The following is a 20,224-nucleotide window of genomic DNA, read 5'->3' as shown; positions in this document are numbered from 1 at the left end:
ACACTCTTTGTAGTATTCTAGGGTTGCCATAACAAAGCACCACAAACCAGGTGGCTTAAAACACAGAAATGTATTGCTTCACACAGATCTGGAGGCCAGAAGTCCAAAATCAAGGTGCTGGCAGGGCCATGGTCCCTCTGAAACCTGTAGGGAAGGGTCCTTCCTTGCCTATTCTGGCCTCTGGTGGTTGCCAGCAATCCTTGATGTTCTTTCTCCAGTCTCTGCCTCCACTGTCACACAGCCGCCTCCTCCCTGTGTCTCTGTCTTCTAAGGGCACCAGTCACGGGATTTAGGGCTCCCTGTAATCCAATAGGATCTCGTCTTAATTATATCTGCAAAGACCCTATTTACAAATAAGGTCACATTCCCAGGTATCTTTCGGGGGGGAATCATTCAACCCGTAACATTAGTCCTGCCACCAATCAAAGCATTATATGATCCTGGTGCCCTGCTTTCTGTATCTCAGTCATTTATCACTAGACTGAGCCCCCTGTGTTATTACACCCCATCCTGACTGTTCTTCTACTTTAACATAGCATGAGGAACATTGTAAACTAAGGAAAGTTGGAACTCTACTTAACCTTAACTCCATTTCAAAGCCCACACATAACGTAATTTATATTTAAGCTATAAAATTATCCTCTAAGTTGAAACATGACCTATAAAGGTCTCTACACCCTGAAGCAATATTTTAGAAAGAAATCAATCGGCCTCTTTTTACTGAAACCATTAGCCATAGGACAGATACAGGAAAAACTGCAAGGTACTGATTAAATTGCCATGCCCACAGTGTAATTTATAAAAGGCAACCATTCCATACAGACATTTTTATTATTGAAATCCTCCCATCCAGAAGCTGAATCTTTAACATAGCTTCCCTCTTGCCACTGGAAGGACCACTGGGATGTGTCCTAACGCTTCTCTCCATATTAAAGAGCAGTCCTAATTGTCACTTACGCCTGAATATACCACACCTTTGAGGTTCACAGAACATTAAACATACCTTCAGTGCCTTGATCCTTCCAGATTCAGACCTGGAATGTATTACCTTTGTCGCTCCTGAGAACTCCCAAGCAATGATAGTTTTCTTCTGGGTGCAGATCAATGCTGTTGCCCACTCAGGGTCCTTCCCCAATCTGCCTCCCATCTGTGGCATTAGGAAAAGTTGGGCCAGCCTAGGTTGATTAATATCTTGGTATAACATCATACAGTATTATTGTGACATTGACTATACAGGTCTTTTTGCTCCACAGAGGAAAGGTAATTCATAGCTAGTATGTGTGTTCATAAAATAAGCCCTATATTTATGAGTTTAACTGATCCATTCCCATTGGTTTTCTCCTACAGGCAGAGAGCTGGTCGAAACAACGAGAACAAACCAACACACCTGGCCCGGCTCCTGAGGACATCCTTTTAGGAACAAGACTCAAAGTTAAGACTCATAGCTGTCTCACAGGTGACTCCTTCTCAGGACACTGTGACTAAAGAGGATTTATGCAACATCTCAGAACAAGAAACTATTAATTCCATGTAAAAACACAGCAATAACCACAGCACAGCGTCTTCTTTATTTAAATCAACAGTGTTACAGGAATAAAAGATGAACAATTTTTGTGTCAGATCCTGTGTTCACTTGTTTGTGGAAGAAGCACACAGATATAGAGAATAAATACATTCAGTTAGAATTAGTTCTCCTCTCTTGTTCTCATAGCTGAGCAGGGCTCTGGTGTTTCCCATCCAAAAGGGGTAATGAGATTTAATCTGTCCTCTCATTTACCTTCTGCAAGTATATTTAACAAATTAGCTCTCAAGACGCCTCTAAGTGGAGTTTTATGAGAGATTTGGGAAGGTCTACAGAGTTCAAAGTCCAGAGGCAGCACTGGTGACTTGGGAACTGTCTGCCCTGACTTTCACTCAAGACATAATAGCGAACAGAAATAATTATTTTTTTCTTTTCCTCCCCAACCCCACCTCCGCACCACCCCACAACACCCAAGCGCTCTCTTACTCTTTTTTCAGGTTCCTTTTTCCTCCGGAGTGAGAACTCCCACTCAGCTCCATGGGCTCATCATGCTTCTGCATTTATCTGTGTGATAATTAGTGCAAGAGATCCTGAGCCCCTGGACAGCAGGAACCACTCCTGGTTTTTCTCACTGTCGCATCCCCAATGCCTGGTAGTGCCGAGCATATAATAGGCGCTTCATAAGTATTTGATAAACAAAAGTCCCCATGAGTTAGGGATAGACCCAAAAGCTGGGGGAGTGAGAGCTCCTGCCTTGTGTGGTTACCAGAGAAACCCTGATTCTTCTCGCTGATGCAGTGAAGAATTACAAGTCAGCCAGTCTATTACCATGTAAGCAAAGTTTATTAGTGAATAGGAGAGCAAAAGCAAGGGTGGCTAAAGGCCTGGGTGGCCTGCACCCAGGTAGTAAGAGGCTGGGTGGCCAAAAGGGGGTGGCCGGGGACCTGGTGGCCAGAGGCCCCCTGCCAGAGGCCAAGTGGCCACGGCCCTCCCACCCCCAATCCCACCCTAGTATGAGAGCCATGAGCCAAGAGGAGAGGCTAAGAGAGTTCTTTGTTCTAAGGACTTCTATAATTGGTGGGGTGGGGGTGAAGAAGTTACATTTTGATTGGTGGTTAAAGGTGGTGCCAGCCTTCCGTGAAGACATGACTACCTAAACAGGTGTGTGGGGGGGTCTGTTAGCTGGAATCCTTATCTTGCTCTAGACTCTATTAATTTTGTAGGTGACAGGAGGCAGGCAGTTAACCAAAGATGTTTATGGCCCTTTCTTTGGGCACTATAGACCCTTTCCCCTTCCCCCTTCCAGGCCTTGGGACGAATACACAGTCTTAAGCTTTTCCTTTTCCCAGCCAGCGGAGATGATACACAGACTTTCAAGGGCTCCCCCGCCCCCTGCACTACCATAGTTTATGTTGTTTGGGAAACCCGGCAGCCTCATCGGACCAGGCTCAGGATTACTTAAGTCACGGGTGAGGCATGCTTTTCTCTGCTTTTAGCAAAAGAAAATATTAAGTTCTATATTAAGTTCTTTGTTAGATTGCAATGGTGAAAGCCCTGCCTTTATTGCCCTTCTGGCCACCCATTCCTAGCAGCTACCTAAATGTTAAAAGGTATTGCCTGACAACCAGGACACTAGCCACTGACCAGCAACAGTAGCGAAGTCTCAGGATTCTTCCTATACTATCTCCTGCTACATTGTCATCCAGAGGACATGACCACAGGTTGACCAGCGAGTGGCTCCAGACAGTTGTAGGCTGCTCACCCTCTCCCTCCGCTGCCCACCATTCCCAAAATGGGAGCTGCTTCTAGGACACCATCTTGAGAATTGTGGTGTTGAGAACACCTTGATTGGTTATGTGACTGAAGGCCTCTACAGAAATTTTAAAGTTCTGGTGGGCAGTGCGGAGACCTGCTCCTGTTGAAGACGCGGAAGACAAGACTCTTAAGTAAGCTCCCTTACTAAACCAGCCACCTACCGGTCTGGAGTGGCCTGCCTCGCTTCCGTTTCTCTTTGCACTCCGTGTACCAGCCAGTTTGGAAACCAGCACCTTGAATTAAATGCCCTTTTCCAAGGAGAGTCAGTGTGACCATGGCCTTAGCCCATGGGCCCTGAGCCAGGTAGGCACTCCTACACCCTCGAGGGGCAAGAGGGCTGTCAGGAGTGTGACACAAGAGGGCTGCCCTTCTGCCCGTTCACACAGAGAGGTGGCGCTGAAGGGCACAGGGCTAGGATAAAGCCGCAGGGGCAGCACTTGCCAGAAAGACCGTCAACAGAGGTGCAGGAACAGCGAAAATAATTGCTAGAAACTCAGCCTCATCAGTCGCTACTAAGCAGTACTTGCTTCTCTGAAAAGCTTTAATGGACGCCACACTCCGACTCCACCCCGATAGATTGGCCCCGCCCCCTCCAACCTTAGCCCCACCTCCAGGTCTCAAACCTCGCTCAGAGCCCCTCCTCCAGGACCCGCCTCGAAACTTCCCCAAATCCCACCTCCCACAATCCTGCTGACGCCAAGACTGTCACCCCTACACCACACTTTGAGGTCAGAGCTCCGCTTGGCCCAGCCTTGATACCCCAAGCCCTCCTGGGACCGAGCAGCGCCCGGTCCCACTTCAACCCCCGCCCCGGTCCCGCGAGCCGCTTCGGGCAGTGCCCGCCTCCGCCTCCTTTGGCAGCCGCCCCGCTTCCGCCCAGTCTCCCGAGCAACGCTGCGGCTCCGCCCCGCCATGGCGCCGGAGGAAAGTGAGGAGACCTCTGTCCTGCTGCAGAATTTCGAACGCCGCTTCCTGGCAGCGCGCGCGCTGCGCTCGTTCCCCTGGCAGGTGGGCGGCTGGGCGTGCTGAGGGCGATCGGTGGGTGGTGAAGGACTGGTGAAGGAGGCGCTTTGGGCTCCCACCCTCGCCCTCTCGGCTAAGTGACGTCCTCAGCTCCCTCGTGTGTTGGGATCGGACCTCTGGTCCTAGTCCCCGGGCTCCGCGCATTCGGGCGGCAGAGAGCAGGAGGTGCACCTGCGCGCCCCTTAGGAAGCCAGCCCTCTACCCAGCCATCAGCTTCCTCCTCCCTTGGGCTCTTCGCGTCTTTAGCTGCCTTTGCTGACGGTCCCTCAAATTGAAGAAATGCATAGTTTCCTACCAACTCCCTTTTCACTCGGGATTTTAAGATCATGGGCAGTTCCCAAAAATGTTCGTGATTTTTTTTTTAGCCAATAACCATCCTGGCCATTGAATAACAGCTTTTATTGCCCATTTAAACAGTCAACGTCCTCAGGACAGCTGGAGATATGTTTCAATGAGCGCAGTGATCAGGTCACAGACAACCTCCCCCCTCCACCTCACACACACACACTTGAGTGTTCTCATCTGTATCATCAGCATTAGACAAAATTATTTCAGAGGCAGCTTGAGGCGCTTAAGCCTCTGATGGAAGAGACAGGGAAGTACAAAGCTAACCAGAAAATATACGAAGGAGGTCTCACCACCCTCCCATCCCGGCCCCGAGGACCTGCCATTGCTGCACAGGCCAGTGTGGAGGCTGCAGCTTCTTTTGCCAAACGGGAACTGCTAATGACACTGCCTCCTTTACACATCCCTAGCTCACTGGGATGCCTCCCCGTCCTGTGCATCTTAAGGAGTGGTGGTTTGTCATCTGTATTTTATTGATATAAACCAATATAAACCATTTAGCATTCTGAGAGCTCATTTCCGACCAGACAGGAATATGTACATTTTTAACCCAACATTTAAACCTTTATAAAAGCATGTGTGGGACCCAGTTCAATAACCAGAATTGTTCACATGAGATGAGAGTGTATTCTATAGCAGGACCATACTCAATGCATGCTTAGGCTGGCCTACAGCATCCAAGTGGTGGGTACCGTTACGGCCATTGTGTTTGGCCACACGGATTGTTTGACTGGAAAAGAAGTAGAGTGCAGCTGTGGAGAGCTCAGACCTGGGAGACAGCCTGCCTGCTTGGAATCCTGGCCCAATCCCAAACAATATGTGACCTTGGGCAAGCGACTGCATACCTCTGGGCCTTTGTTTTTTGTTGTTGTTGTTGTTGTTGTTGTTTTATTAGTAAAACAGGAGATATAATACTGCTTAATGCATAGGGTTGTTGTAAGGAGTACATGAGAATGAAGTACCTGAGGCAGTGCCTGGCTCATGGTAAGTGGATGTGAGTGTTAGCTAGTATTTTTATTCCATCACCAAGTGATTACTGAATACCTTCCATGAGCCAGGCACCAGGATCAGCAGCATAATGATGAAGACCTACTCAGATGGGAGAGCCAGAGAAAAAAACATGTAAATGAATAAGCAAGAAAACGCCAGGGGATGACAGTGGCTATAAAGTCAATAAAACAAGGAAATATATCATCAGAGTAGGGGAATCAAGGAAGGCCTCCCAGAGGGGACATTTGAGCCAGAACCTGAACAGTGAAACAGCAGGCTGTGGGAAGTCTTGGGGAGCAGGGAGTGCAAAGGTTCTCTGCCAGTGAGAGCAAGCTGCTACAAGAAGGCCCAGTGTGGCTGCAGTGGCATGAGCAGGGATGGGGTACAGGTGGTGGCAGATGAGAGAGAGGGGCCAGGGCCAGGTCTTACAGGTCTTTTAGGGTGTGATAAGTAGCCCTGGAGAAATGAAGTGATTTGTCCAGTGTCACACACCAGCCAGGCAGTCAGCCTGATTCCAGAGCCTGAACTCACTACTGGGCTGGACTCCCTTGTAGGAAAGGACAGTATATATAGCTGGCCCTGGCATCTGCATATTCTGTATGTCCACTTTAACTTGGGGGTCAAGTTCAACGCAAGCCCATCAGGTGCTGAGGTCTACCTATAATTCCTGGCTGATCAGTTCAGCTGTGGAGCTTGTCTGTGACCCATGCAAGGCTTAGCAGCCAGAGCTAATGCAAACAAAGAATCTGTCTCCTGACATTCTTTCTGCAGCTCATCCAGGTGTAACCTGGGACTTGTCAAGGGCAGGCTTTCTGCACCCGTGGCTTCCACTTCGGATTGGCCCCAGGTCCCTGGGGAGAGATCACTTAGCACTTTGCCAGCATGTCCTGCTACATGTTTAATGTTCCTGTGAAAATGCCCTTGAGATTTCTCTCTCTTTCCCTCTGTCTCCAAATAGAGCCTAGAAGAGAAATTAAGGCACTCGGGTTCTGAGCTACTGCTGGATGTTTTGCAGAAGGTAAGAATCACAGAATCAAGGGACATGTCACCAGCCTCCTCACTGGCCCATGACAGGAGTGAAGTGGGTATGCTTGTATCCTTTGAAAAGAAAGACACTGCATTTGGGTGGTAGCACCTCAGAGAGCTCTGGTTCTTGTTTTCTTGGATGAAGATACCAGAATATATAAAAATCCACTTGAGAGGAGGGAATCTGGGGGATGATTTTTGAAATCATTTATCTGTCTGTACAGAAAACAGATGATAGCTATGGGAACATCTAGCATTTGCTAACTTTTTAGCGACTTCTTTATATTTAAGAAAAAACTAAGGATGTGAGTCTTGCCCACTTGTGTCCCCTAGATATAGATGGGCCCCAGCTTTCCAGAGGTGAGTTTGGGATTCTCAGGAGCATGTAGGTCAGGGTATATATGAAACCGCCACTCTGCTGGGCACAGCCCCAGCCTGCCAGGCCATGTGGATCAAGTGCAGATCACACTGCACCTGGCTCTCTACCCTCTGAAGGGTCATGGACCCTGCTCAAACCCATAGTTATGGACTCTCCCCTAGAAAAAAAAATGCATGAGCATACATTTTGCATATAAATTCAGGGAAGTCACAGACTCTCCCCCTACCACTAAACCCATCCAAGGATCCCACATTAAGAGTTCCTGTGTGGAGGGTGAGCCAGGAGTACCCATCTGACCACCAGGTGGAGAAGATGGAGCTATAGCTAGGGAGGACTTCCAAGACAATCTAGTATTCAGTACTCTGAGCTCAGAGATGTCCAAGTTCATTGTTCATTATCTTGTAGCCTACTCTTGATTCTTGCCCCATCTAACACCAGCCAACTAGAAAGCCCCTTGAGCAATGTGTGGGTATTTTACAGCCCTGTGGGTAAAATCGTGTCCCTCTAGCCAAGAGGCCTCCCATAACCTAACCTCTGCTCTCATTGTTCCCGTCACCCTGCCCTCCTTTCCAAAATGCCAGGCTGTGGCTACCTCGGAGCCTGCATAGACTGCTCCCTCTGCCTGGATCTCGCTCCCCTGCTCTTCAGTTCTCTAGGTTTCTGCCAAATTATCGCCCCTGAGAGCCCCTTCCCCCTCCACATCCCAGGCAGAAGCTCCATCTTTTCTGCTTTGGCCTTCGTAGCATTCATCACAGTCTGGCTCCTGCTCATCTCCTTCGCCCAGGATGTGAGCTCCAGGAGGATGGGTGCCAGATCTGCCGTGTTCCCACCATTTGGGCTTTTGCCTCTTTCACAGAGCCAGACAATCCCACACTTGTTCTTTCTGCAAACTCTAATTCATGCTGGCTTCCCTGGGAAGGGTTGTTTCTTAGTCCATTCCAGCTGCTATGACAGAAAGCCATAGCCTAGGCAGCTTATAAATAACAGGAATTTATTTCTCACAGTTTTGAGGACTGGGAAGTCCAAGATCAAGGTGCCAGCAGGTTCGGTGTCTAGTGAGGGTCTGCTACCTGGTTCATAGAAGGCCATCTTTTCATTGTGTCTTCATATGGTAGAAGGCACAGAGGACCTCCATGTGGTCTGTCTTACAGAAGCACTAAACACATCCATGGGGGCTCCACCTCCATGACCTAATCACCTCCTAAAGGCCCCACCTCATAATACCATTGCATTGGGTGTTAGATTTAGCATAGGTGTTTGAGGAGATATAGACATCCAGTCAATAGCAGAGTGTTAGCTTGGGTCCATATGCCCCATGGTCCTGCCCCGAATGAGCATGAGAAACACTGCCACAGTCTGTGCTGCTGTAGTAGAGAATTTTTTTTTAGGAAAGGACTTATTCTAGAGACTCTTTCAGGTACATGAGGATCACCTGGAGCTAGAACCTCTGTGTCTGTGTATATCCTTGCAGAGGGATCGGGTAACTGGGGTTTGTCCTGTATTCAGTTAAATCTCATGGGAGACATAGGTCTCTCTAGCAACTCACATGTGTCCTTTGTCACAGACTGTGAAACATCCTCTGTGCGTGAAACATCCACCGTCGGTGAAGTATGCCCGGTGCTTTCTCTCGGAGCTCATCAGAAAGGTGAGCAGTGGGCATGTCTGTCAGGGAGCCACACAGCATCTGGGACTTGGCTGGCTCTTCAGAAGTAGGCCCTCTGCCCCTCTTTGCCTGTTGCAGCTCAGATCCATCCTATGCCCTTTGCCTGCTCTGCAAACCCCCTTTTGGCAGGTGCTCCCTGGGCAACAGTCTGCCATCTAGGTTCCACCAATGAAAGGCCATGGCAGGTGGAGGCAAGGAGAAGCCAGGGTATTGCTCCATCTCTGGCAGCAGCTGCATCTCCTCTGTGGTCCCTGTGCAAGTTCTCGCTCCTATTGGGCAGCCCTGAGCACTGGAACCCCCGCTTTCTCCCTCTGCTCTGCCACCTGGGAGATGCTGGCGGTTTCCTGCTGCTGCCAGTCTCTGTACTGCTGTATTGTCCCCTTTGGAGGTTTTAGGTCTTACAATACCTTTATGATTAGCCCCCTTTATTTCTTCTGTCCAATGAATCTACCTGGAATGGCTCTTTTCCTGACTGATACTGGATGGATTTTAAGGGTGAGCCCAAATCCACTGAGTTTCATCTTAGACTGGACTTCAGAAAGGCAGCTAGTTCCTCAGTGGTCAGTAGCAGACCCAATGTGTCCGGCCTCTGAATAGAAGGGCTGCGCTTCGCCCAGGCTCAGCACATGGAATCATCCAGGCTTTTCCATTACCACCATCTCCATCTCTGACCAGCATGGTGCAGCTAGAGTCACCAGCAGGTCTCCCCCATTCCACCAGGAGAAGGGTGGCCACCTGATGCTGCCCTGCCCCGCCCCACCCCCCTGGGGCACAGGACAGGGGGTTGCCCACCGATGAAGCCATACCCTGAAAGGTGGAGCGCCTGTCCTGTGGCTTTTGCCTGGGCCCACTTAAAAGCTCCATTTGTTCTTTCCATCCAGGACATCATGACCGAAAGGCAGAGCTCTCGGTCCCTGTCGCACGGCAGCTCTCCTGCAGTTCCATTTCCGCTGCCCCAGACTACAGTGTACTCTCACCCTCACCCCCTCTACACCTCTTTGAGATACCCCAGGTTCCCCCACCAAGGGAATTTTTTATCTGTCAGGTGGCCCGTATGATGTTAATCCATCCCAAACTGCCCCTTCAGATTTGGTGAAAATCCTCCAGCCATTTTTAGAAGTCAGAGTAGAAACAAATAGGGCCTTTGTTTGATTCATGAGGGTCATGTTAATGCTCTTGCTGAAGCTCTCACTCCACCCACGCCCAGCACGAAGCTGTCCAGGAGGAGCCTTCGGATGAGCTGTACGAGGCATTGGCGGAGGTCCTGACAGCCGAGGAGCCCACTCCGTGCCACCGGACCTATCTGCTGGTAGGAGCCGTGCGCTTTCTCCCCACACAGGCCAGACGCTCGCCTTTGCACACAGAGCTAAAACTCGGGCTCCAGTAAGCCTCCCGTGGGTTTATATCCTCATCAGCTCTGTGGTCTTACATGGAGTCAAGTTTACTTCCCTGAGGCTTAGTTTTTTCATCTGTAAATCAAGCACTTTGACAAATAATAGTACCTATCTTGTGGGGATGGCTGGGAGTTAAATTAGCTAATGCAGTTTTTGCACAGCAGGGACCGCGTGCTCAGTGTCCAATAAATACTTGATGGGTGGTTGTCATAGGGCAGCAGCCACTTCCCACTCTCCCTGCCACCAGCCTCACCAGCCTAGGCCAGTGCCATGGCCTTCTGACTGGCCTTCCAGCTTCTTGCCCCACGAAAGTTCTTTCTGCACACAACAGCCAGAAGGATCTTGGATGTTTTTGTTTGTCTGTTTTTAACGTTTTACTCTAAAATACAACATAGATACAGAAAACCACACAAAAGAAGTATCAGCTTACTGTGCCATTGCAAGGCAGCCACCCCACAAGGCCCCCGTCTGACCTACCTCCATCCCAGCCCCCATTCCTGCGAAAGTAACTGCCATCTTTCAGACTGATCGCCCTGGGGTTTTATCACTGCCTGTCCACCTCTGCACACTAGCATTTTGTCTTCGCTGTTAACTAGGTGTGGCCTGAAGTCTCCCTTCATCCACAGGTGCCCTGCCTGCATCTCAGCTGTTTCTTTCCTGGCAGTACCTCCTTTGCACAGCCCCGGTGGTTTTGCAGAGACAGCTTTTCACAGGCTGGCTTTTGGTTGCTTCCATGTGGTGCTATTCAACTTGTTCCTCCATCCTCAGTTTCCCCAAAATTGGTGTCTGGACTCATAGGCGCACACAGATTGGTGTCTGACTGCCTTACCAAGAACACAGCATGGAGTTCTAGGAGGCACATCGTCTCTGCTTTTCATTCTTTTAATGGGAGTGGTTATGGATGCCCAGATGTTAGACTCGTTTATTTACCAGAGGATACAAAAGGGTGATATCCTGATTTTATCATTTTCTTTTCATTCATTAGCCAGAGAAATTTTGTAAGGGCGTACCTCCCTCCATCCATTATTTGTTTACTCATGAGTACAACTTGTAGAGAAAAGGCAAGGATCCAAGTTTGATCTTTCTTTCTCAAGACAGTGAGTTTGTTGCCTATGCTCCCCAGAAGGGGTTCAATCCGTGCAAATTATGTCCCTTTTAAAGCTCCAAATGTCCTACTTTGAGCCACTTCATGTAGGTTTCTGAGCCCTTTTGACATTACGCTAACAGTTTTCTTGCTTTATTTTTTTTGTCAAGCTTCTCCAGATTCACCTTGTATATTTCCTTACCCAGACCTGGAATCTGCCATGTCTACAACAAGCCCGTTTCTTTTAGCAAGAAATGATATTTAGAGACCACAATCTGGGCATTAGGGTGCTCACGGCCACAGTGTAGGTCTTTCCAGTGGACAGACTGGGATATGAGTGGTGATATGTATATCCCTACTTTTAAAAAATATATTTTATTGATTATGCCATTATACTTGTCCCTTCCCCCCTTCATTCCCCTCCACCCTGCACACCCCCTCCTCCACCATTCCCCCCTTTAGTTTATGTCCATGTGTCACAAGTTCTTTAGATTCTATGTTTCCCCTACCGTTCTTGCCCTCCCCCTATCTATTTTATACCTACTGTCTATGCTATTTTCTGTACCTTCTCCCCCCTTCTCCTCCTCCCACTCCCCTGTTGCTAACCCTCCATGTGATCTCCATTTCTATGGTTCTGCTCCTGATCTAGCTGTCCTCTTGGTTTGCTTTTGCTTTAGGTGTGGTTGTTAATAACTGTGAGTTTGCTGTCCTTTCACTGTTCACATTTTTTATCTTCCTTCTTAGATAAGTTCCTTTAGCATTTCATATAATAAGGGCTTGGTGATGATGAACTCCTTGAATTTGACCTTATCTGAGAAGCACTTTATCTGCCCTTCCATTCTAAATGAAAACTTTGCTGGATAGAGCAATCTTGACTGTAGGTCTTTGGATTTCATGACTTGGAATACTTCTTACCAGCCCCTTCTTGCCTGCAAGGTCTCTTTTGAGAAATCAGCTGAAAAAGTCTGATGGGTACTCCTTTGTAGGTAACTATCCCCTTATCTCTTGCTGCTTCTAGGATTCTCTCCTTCATTTTAATCTTGACTGATGTAATTATGATGTGCCTTGGTGTGTTCCCTCTTGGGTCCAACTTCTTTGGGACTCTGAGCTTCTTGGATTTCATGGAAGTCTATTTCCTTTGCCAGATTGGGGAAGTTCTCCTTTATTATTTGTTCAGACAAGTTTTCCACTTGTTGCTTTTCCTCTTCCCCTTCTGGTACCCCTATAATTCGGATGTTGGAATGTTTAAAGATGTCCTGGAGGTTTCTAAGCCTCTCCTCATTTTTTTGAATTCTTGTTTCTTCATACTTTTCTGTTTGGTCATTTTTTTTTCCTTCTGGTTCACTCCCTTGACTTGAGTCCCGGTTTCCTTTCCAACACTATTGGTTTCCTGTGCATTTCCCTTCATTTCACTTAGCCTTCATTTTTTCATCTATTGTGACTAAAATCAGCCAGTTCTGTGAGCATCCTGACCACCAGTGTTTTGAACTGTGCATCTGATAGGTTGGCTATCTCTTGGTGGCTTAGACGTATTGGCTTTGGGGCTTTGAGCTGTTCTTCTTGAGCCACAATGTTTTGGTCTGTTCGGGCCTGTTCTGTATGAGGTGCGGAGCCTTAGATGTTCACCAGGGTGGGGCAACCCACATCTCTGCGTTGTGATGCTGTATGTGGGGGCAGAGTCAGAGAGGGGCAATGGCGCTTGTTCCACGCTCTCTCTTGGATTTCTGTCCCCTCTGCTGCTTCCCACAAACAAATTGGGCCTTTCTAGTGCTGGTTCCCAGGTGTGTGGGCTTGTGCACCCTCCAGGATCCTGTGGGTCTCTCCAACGAACTCTCTGTGAGCCTGGGAGCCTCTCCCAGCACCTCGACCCCTGAAAGTTTTTCCAATTGGTGCTTTTAGGCTTTAATGGCCGGCGCTGGGGTCCTGGTTTGCACGGTTTGTCTCACTGCTCGTTTTTTTTGCCTGGTTTATCTGCACGCGAATGTGTGACCGTGGTCAACCAGCCACCTTGCGCCCTCACTGGGTCCACCTGTTGCCACCCCACGTCCGGGATCTGCCAACCACCACCTGTGCGCCTGGGTCGGTCTGGCCACTTTTTCCTGCGTGACCCCACTCTGCCAGCCGCTGACCCCACCCCTCTTACCAGTCTGGCTGAATGGTTCATTGTCGGACTTCCGTACAGTTCAATTTTGTCTGTTTTGGTTGCGTTTTTGTTACTAAAACTTTGTAGTCTTTAAACTTGCTTGTGCGAGGAGACACAGTGTTTCCACCTATGCCTGTTCTTGGCCTGAAGTACCTATATCCCTACTTTTTATAATAGACTTCCTCGTGAGTCCATATTGATGTTTCTGATTCAAAATCCGAACTGCAGGGTTTCACTCAGGCTTTTCACTGTGCGTCTGTGTCCCCTTTCTCCTACACTGGAATTCTGGTTCTGAAGAACACAGGGCATAATGTTAAGATATCCCTCAACTCCCTATTTCCTTTATCCCATAATACTTATGCGGCGTCTCAGAACAACAGTGCTAATCCTATGCACCAATTACAGTTACTGAAAACAGTACAAAATTCTTATATGTACTATCCCCATCCTCCCTCGTTTCATTCGTCCGTTGCCATGCCATAAGTACATTGTCATAATAAAGGCATTACGTAGTATTATCACAAACTTAGCAGTTTAAGGCAACATACATTGTATTGTCTTATAATTCTGCAGGGCACAAGGCTGGTGGGCTCTGCAGGCTTCTCTTTGAGTCTCACAGGACTAAAACCAAGGAGTCAGCAGGGCTGGGCCCTTGAGCAGAACCTGCTTCCAGGCTCCTGCAGGTCTTTGGCACGGAGACCTGCGGCTGCAAGACTCAAGTTCTGTTTCCTTGCTGGCCCTTGGCCAGGGGTTGCTCTCAGCTTCCAAAGACCACCGCTTGTTCCCTGGCTCATGGCCCCTTCGTTGCCAAAGCCAGCAACAGTGGGTCGAGTCTCTGTTACAGTTTAAATCTCTCCTGCCTCTTTTTCCTCTGCATCTCTCCATCGTTAGCCAGGAAAAAATGCTCTGCTTTTAAGGGCTCAGTGATGAAACTGATCCCACCCCAGTTATCCAGGATAATTTCTCCATCTCAAATTTCGTAACCTTAAGCACATCTTCAGAGTCCCTTTGCCCTGTAACATGACACAGGCACAGGGTCAGGGGTCAGGGGTTAGATATTATTGACCTAGCACATACTCCGTAATCCCTTTCCAGTCTATATATCTTTAGAGCTCCCCCTCAATCCACATGTTGACATCTCTCTAGCCATTTTGGCTTTCTGAAGTTTGTTCTCTAGCAGATTCTTTAAGAAGAGCTACTGGGATTGGCCTTCCTGGAGTTCTTACATGTTGATAACAGTTTGAGCCATTCATACTTGAATCCTGACTCACGTTTTCTCTCTTGAGTCTCTTAAATATGTTTGTCCATTTTCTTTGGCATAAAGCATTGCTGTAGAAGAGCCTGATGATAATGTAATTTTCTTTCTCATATGTGTATGCTGCCTGCCCTTTTCTCTTAGATGGTCAGAGGATTTTCTCTTTAAAGTTCAGGGATTTTCTGGAACGTGTCCTGAGGTGGGTTGCTCTGGGCCAGTGGTCTCAGGCGCAGTGTGTACACTCCTTCAGTGTTACTTCAGATCTTTGCCGGGGGGGGATGCTTTCTTGAATTACAATTTTTAGCATTTGTGTAGTTTTGGTACCTAAAAATGGGTACCTTAGACAAAAGAAATTCATCCTCTTAGAGTTTTTGAAGCTACAACTCCAAAGTCAAGGTGTCAACAGGGTTACAAGGGAAGGCTATGTTCCAGGCCTTGCCCTCGGCTCGGCTGTGTTCTCCTCTATCTCCACATCACTGTCCGTCTGTAGGTTTTGATGTCCTAGTTTCCTTGTTTTATGAGGACTCAGTGATCATGGATTAGGGCCCACCCCAATTACCTTATTTTAACTTGATTCCCTCCCACCAGTTGTGATTTTTTTTCTCTTCAACACCAACTCCTTGTCTTCTGGGAGCTGGATTACTCTCTCTCTCTGTCTCCATACAGCCTTCTGGGGACTCGGTCACACTCTCTGAGAGCACAGCCATCATTTCCCATGGCACCACCGGCCTGGTCACGTGGAATGCTGCGCTCTACCTTGCAGAATGGGCCCTAGAGAACACAGCGGCTTTCACTCACAGGTGACCTTGGGGCGCAGGGCAGGGCCCTGAGGCTGGTTTGCCCTGACACAATTGCAGACACATGTCCCCTTCTCCCACTCAGGACTGTCTTAGAGCTCGGCAGTGGAGCCGGCCTCACCGGCCTGGTCATCTGCAAAATGTGCCGTCCTAGAGCATATGTCTTCAGCGACTGTCACAGCCATGTCCTCGAGCAGCTCCAAGGGAACATCCTTCTCAATGGCTTCTTGCTGGAGCCAGATGCCACCGCCCCAGCACAGCACACAGGACGCAACACCCACACCTCAGAGAGCCCCGTGGTGACAGTGGAACAGCTGGACTGGGACGATGTGACAGCCCCTCGGCTCGCTGCCCTCCGGCCAGACATCATCCTCGCAGCAGGTACGGCTCAGCCCTGGCCACCGAAGCCCATGGCTTCCCTATGGCTGCACCCAGCTCGGTTCAGGGAAGGGGACCATGGACTCTGCGGAGTCAGAGGGGTAATGATGAGGCTTCCGGAAAGGTCACTGTGAACCTCCAGGGTGACATCGAAGCACAGAGCATGCCTGTGCGTGCCCTAAAGCCACAGTCCTCCTGTGTAAGAAAACAGCCACGTGCACTCCCGTTGGAAGTGGTTCCATCCGATAAACAAACCTGGCTGTCCCCAGCAAGGCCTAGGATGAACAGAAAAGGCCCCAAGGTGGCACGCCAATCTGACCTATTGGCCAGACCACAGCCGAGTAGACAGACTTTTATGTCCCCCTCTGGCAGCCTGAGGGAAGTTCCCATCTAGAACCTGAATCAAATAGCTAGAGCATCTTCATGTGGGGCACGGGGGCAGCAGCCGTGACAGCCTTGTCCTTTCAGGTCCACAAAGACCACGGTCCTCCCAGGACGGGGTCTGATTCCGCTGTGTGTCAGGGGCACCCACCCACAGGCTGAGGCTCCAGCTGGTGGCGTCTGAGTCAGGGAAGGAGCTGAGTGTCCCCACTGCCAGTAGCACTGGCTTCCCTCTGCTCTGCGTCATCACCACATGTTTGCATGTCCCTGAGAAGAAAGAGTTCCTGTGTGTTTCTGTCCCAGGTGCATACCTCACGGAGGGGATTACTCACTCCCAGTGCAAGGACAGGGTCTTTAAGAGAAGGGATATTTGGCTGGAAAACTAAGAAGCCCCTCATCCTGGGCCACAGCCCTGAGACCCATAAAGACATGGTGGCCAGAATGCAGAGCCTGAGCAGCACACGCCAAGGCGGCGCCCATCCCTGCAGGCCGAGCTGTCAGGCAGGAACAAGCTTGTTCCCCCGCACCACAGAGAACAGAGTGATAGGCCGCTGCAATCAAGAAGTCTGAAGCAGACTCAGGGTTTGCTTTATTAAGCATCTTCTGTATAGGCCATAGGCAATTGATTTTTTTTAAAGGAACACAATGTGTCTTAGATATTTTTCAGTTGTTGTATTACTTTCCAGCAGTTTTTGTTCTCTCCTAAGGATTTTCTTTTTCTACCAAATAATTTTCTTTCCATCTGATAGAACCGCCGCTTTCCCGGCCCTTGCCCCACTGCCAAGGCTGGCACAACCCAGCATCCTCGATTCCGGGGTCCTGAATCCTAGAGGGAGTGCCCGTTAGTAATCTGTGGTTTTCGTTGCAGATGTGCTGTATTGCCCAGAAATCATCCTGTCCCTGGTCAGGGTCCTGCAGAGGCTGTCTGCTTGCCGGAAGGACGAGCAGGCTCTCGACGCCTACATTGCCTTCACCATCCGCAACCCAGAGACCTGCCAGCTCTTCACCACTGAGCTAGGTGAGCCCCAGGACCCCAGGACAGGCTGCTGTCTCAGAGAGGCCCGCCTCCAGTGAGGCAGAAATCAGGGCAGTGAAAGAATGGGCCCTAAAAACAAACTAGGAAGCCCCGACGACTCCTGCCCGGAAGGTCAGCGGGGCAGGCAGGGCCAGAGGATGGGCTCTGGGGGTTTAGAGGCAACTCACGCCGTGATCCTGGAGGGCTGAGACCAGCAGCCCTACCGTGTTTAGAGCAGGTTTCCAGAGCCTTTTGGCCTGTTTCATTTTCTGTAAAGTGGAAGGGATGGCAGATGCCAATAGGTGTCACGGTAGATGAAGTTCAGGCTACACAGCAGTCAGGCACAGGCTCTGAAGGTGGACCCCACAACCCACCCTGGTGGGGCTGGGCTGTCACTGCCTCCAGGTCATCTGTACAGCAGCAACATCCACAGAGAGGTGGAACAGAACCTGTCTCGTGGGGAACACTCAGGAAAACAGGTGCTGCTGTTACTGGGTTCAGCACCCAGTGAATGGAAGAACAAGGGGTAACTTTAGAGAAGGGGGAGGAGCCCGCCATTTACAGCCCTGAATTGGCATTGCTGTGGGTCAGGCACTGTCTCCTCAGACCAGACGTGGGCCAGCCCGTCTAGTAGCTGGAAGGGGTGTGCTGTCGTCTTCCATGTCCCCCATGGAAACACCAGGGTGTAGGGAAGCTAAGTAAGCACCCTAGCTCCAAGGACTACAGCCGGGCAGCCAGCTCCTGCTCTGAGTTCCTAACGCCCCCACCCCATGACCCAACCACATGCCAGGCCCAACCTGGCCTTCAACTCAAACCCTGGCAGCAGTGGAGGACCCGTTTGCCCCAACACCCGCCCCCGCCCACAAACAAAGCCCCACCGGCAGCAGCCTCTGCTAACAGACAGACCACGCAAACGCCTGCCCACCTGTGCTAACGTCCCACGGGCAGAGTGCTGTGCAGCCTCGAGAAAGAATGAAGTCCTTCAGATACTTACGGGTAAAAATATCTATATTTTATTTTTTAAACATTTTTTATTTTCAAGTTACAGTTGACATACAGTATTGTATTAGTTTCCAGTGTACAACCCCATGGTTAGACGTCTATGTCACTTACAACAGTGATCACCCCGATAACTCTGTACCCATCTGACACCTAAGTTACCACAGTGTTATCGACCACACTCCCTTTGCTGTACTCCACATCCCCAGGCTGTTCTGTAACTACCACACTACTGCTCAGTCTCTTCACCTTTCTCACCCATACCCCCCAACCCCCCTCCCATCTTAAAAATCGACAACATGTTTTAAGTGAAGGAAACAAAATGCCAAAAGGTAATACAGTATAAGCCAATTCTTATTTTAAAAAATAATCACCTTTATTTTAAAATTCATATGGGGGAAATCTCAAAGAATATACAGTAGTTAGCAGTTGTTATACATGGATGGCAGGATTCTAGATGCTTCTACACTTTCATGTCTCACATTTCCTTTTACATATTAATTTTTCATTCACAAAAAACTGATGATAAAATGAACCTTGCCAACGTCTCTTCACACACCTGTGCTTATGAAGCGGCTGGGAGCCCCTTCAGGTGCGTGTCCAGATTTTGAGGAGGCACCAGGCTGAGCAGTCAGGCTGAGCAGGTTCAAATCTTGGCTCCACTTGAGCTGCACCTGGTGACAGGGTGGACAGGTGCAGAGCGCTTCAGGGAACCAAGACAGGCCGTGACCTTTCACAGGCGGGTATGGCCCGACGGGCAGGGGCAGCAAACCTGGCTGTCATGAGCTCTTTAAGAACAGGATTCCTGCTCCTGCTTCTAGAGGCTGCTCCTGGGTGTCTGGATGGGGCTCAAAAATCTGGTTTGTAACCCCACCGCCAGGCCTGTCCTACAGCTCCACGCTCCGAGGGTGGTCCCTGTCCCCAAGCCCCACCATCCTGAGACACACATCCTCTGTTTCCAGGCCGGGCTGGGATCTCATGGGAAGCGGTGCCTCATCACAGCCAAAAGCTGTTTCCCTATGAAGAACACTCGGAGATGGCAATTCTGAAACTAATGTTGTAGGTTTACAACAAACGCTTTTGAAAATAGCCGCGAAAATTAAATCACCTGGGGAAAAGTTTTTATCTGGGAAAAGCTGGTAAAACTTTCCATGGACTTACCTGTTTGAAGAATGTTAAATTCTGAATCACGGACCACAAACTGTGTGCTAATAAAACATAAACTGCGGAGGCATGTGGCTGCCCCTTTTGTCAGCAGTTCGGGTTCATAAGCAAATCACCATACACAAATGAAGGTTTGGGCTCAGGTAAGCTTCCATTTGTGCACGTAAAAACACGTATCAAGTATGTTTCCTCCGTCCTGGACAATATTCAGGACACACCAGAGCAGATGCTGAGAGGCACAGACCAGAAGACAAAAACAGGGACAATGTGATGCTGCCCAGGCCACAGGCAAGTAACAAAATAAACTGAGGGAAAGAAAAGACTCAAAGAGGAAAGAGGGGAGTGACTCGGGGCCACCAAAGAAAGAAGAAACCAGACTGAACCAGTTTCCTGGGCCACAAAGTCCTGGTCATTAAAATAACTTCACTCAAATCCCAACACTGACACTTCTTCAGCTCTTCTGGTAGACCTGTCTAGCCGTCGGATGTGCCAGACTACCACATCCCCTGCACACAGAGGGTGAGTGTCACATGTAGCCCTGTGGGCGCCCCTCACGGGGCTTGAGGTGTGAGGCAGACACCTCTCCCGACTTTAAAGATGTGGGACTACAGTGCCCTGGGACAAAGTCCCTAACAAATCCTCCCCCCGTCACCCTCCCGATCACCGAACTCTTACCTTTGATAATGTGCAGAGTGGTGAAGTGGTTTTTCATAGATTTCCCTTGATAGTTTACATTGGGAACGAGCACCTCACTTGGTAGATAACTGTCTCCATCTTATTAAAAATTCTGTTCTTGGCCCTTTGGTTTGAGATTGCCCCCCTTCTGACATGTGTAATGCTGCTGACAGTGC

At 49.3% G+C, this 20,224-nt stretch overlaps 2 protein-coding genes across 6 annotated transcripts in view; both read left to right on the top strand.

Annotated features, from left to right (window-relative positions):
* The window catches only part of LOC118975823 (ectonucleotide pyrophosphatase/phosphodiesterase family member 7-like), a 38,979-nt gene extending 35,472 nt beyond the window's left edge, over positions 1-3,507 (top strand). Inside the window, 1 exon segment of the mRNA XM_037029959.1 lies at positions 1,348-3,507. Coding sequence (XP_036885854.1) covers positions 1,348-1,417 — 70 coding nt within the window. The 3' untranslated portion in view covers positions 1,418-3,507.
* A 644-nt stretch (positions 3,508-4,151) lies between these two features.
* EEF2KMT (eukaryotic elongation factor 2 lysine methyltransferase) lies at positions 4,152-19,656 on the top strand. 5 transcript variants are annotated; one of them, XM_037029963.1, is made up of 8 exons: positions 4,165-4,345; positions 6,654-6,713; positions 8,665-8,745; positions 9,971-10,072; positions 15,306-15,439; positions 15,522-15,817; positions 17,064-17,213; positions 17,629-19,265. In XM_037029963.1, the coding sequence occupies exons 1-8, from the start codon at positions 4,250-4,252 to the stop codon at positions 17,778-17,780; spliced, it is 1,071 nt and encodes a 356-aa protein (XP_036885858.1). In that variant the 5' UTR covers positions 4,165-4,249; the 3' UTR covers positions 17,781-19,265. The 5 variants fall into 5 exon arrangements, with proteins under 5 accessions (XP_036885861.1, XP_036885858.1, XP_036885862.1 ...); XM_037029964.1 differs by having other exon boundaries at positions 4,180-4,345; positions 19,172-19,656; XM_037029965.1 differs by lacking the exon at positions 4,165-4,345 and adding an exon at positions 5,586-5,689.
* Positions 19,657-20,224: the final 568 nt, after the last annotated feature.

Source organism: Sturnira hondurensis, unplaced genomic scaffold (genome assembly GCF_014824575.4).
Source record: "Sturnira hondurensis isolate 20B ecotype Veracruz unplaced genomic scaffold, ASM1482457v3 Scaffold0020579, whole genome shotgun sequence".
In the NCBI taxonomy this organism is placed as follows: domain Eukaryota; kingdom Metazoa; phylum Chordata; class Mammalia; order Chiroptera; family Phyllostomidae; genus Sturnira; species Sturnira hondurensis.
This window is presented reverse-complemented; position numbering and strand designations above follow the sequence as displayed.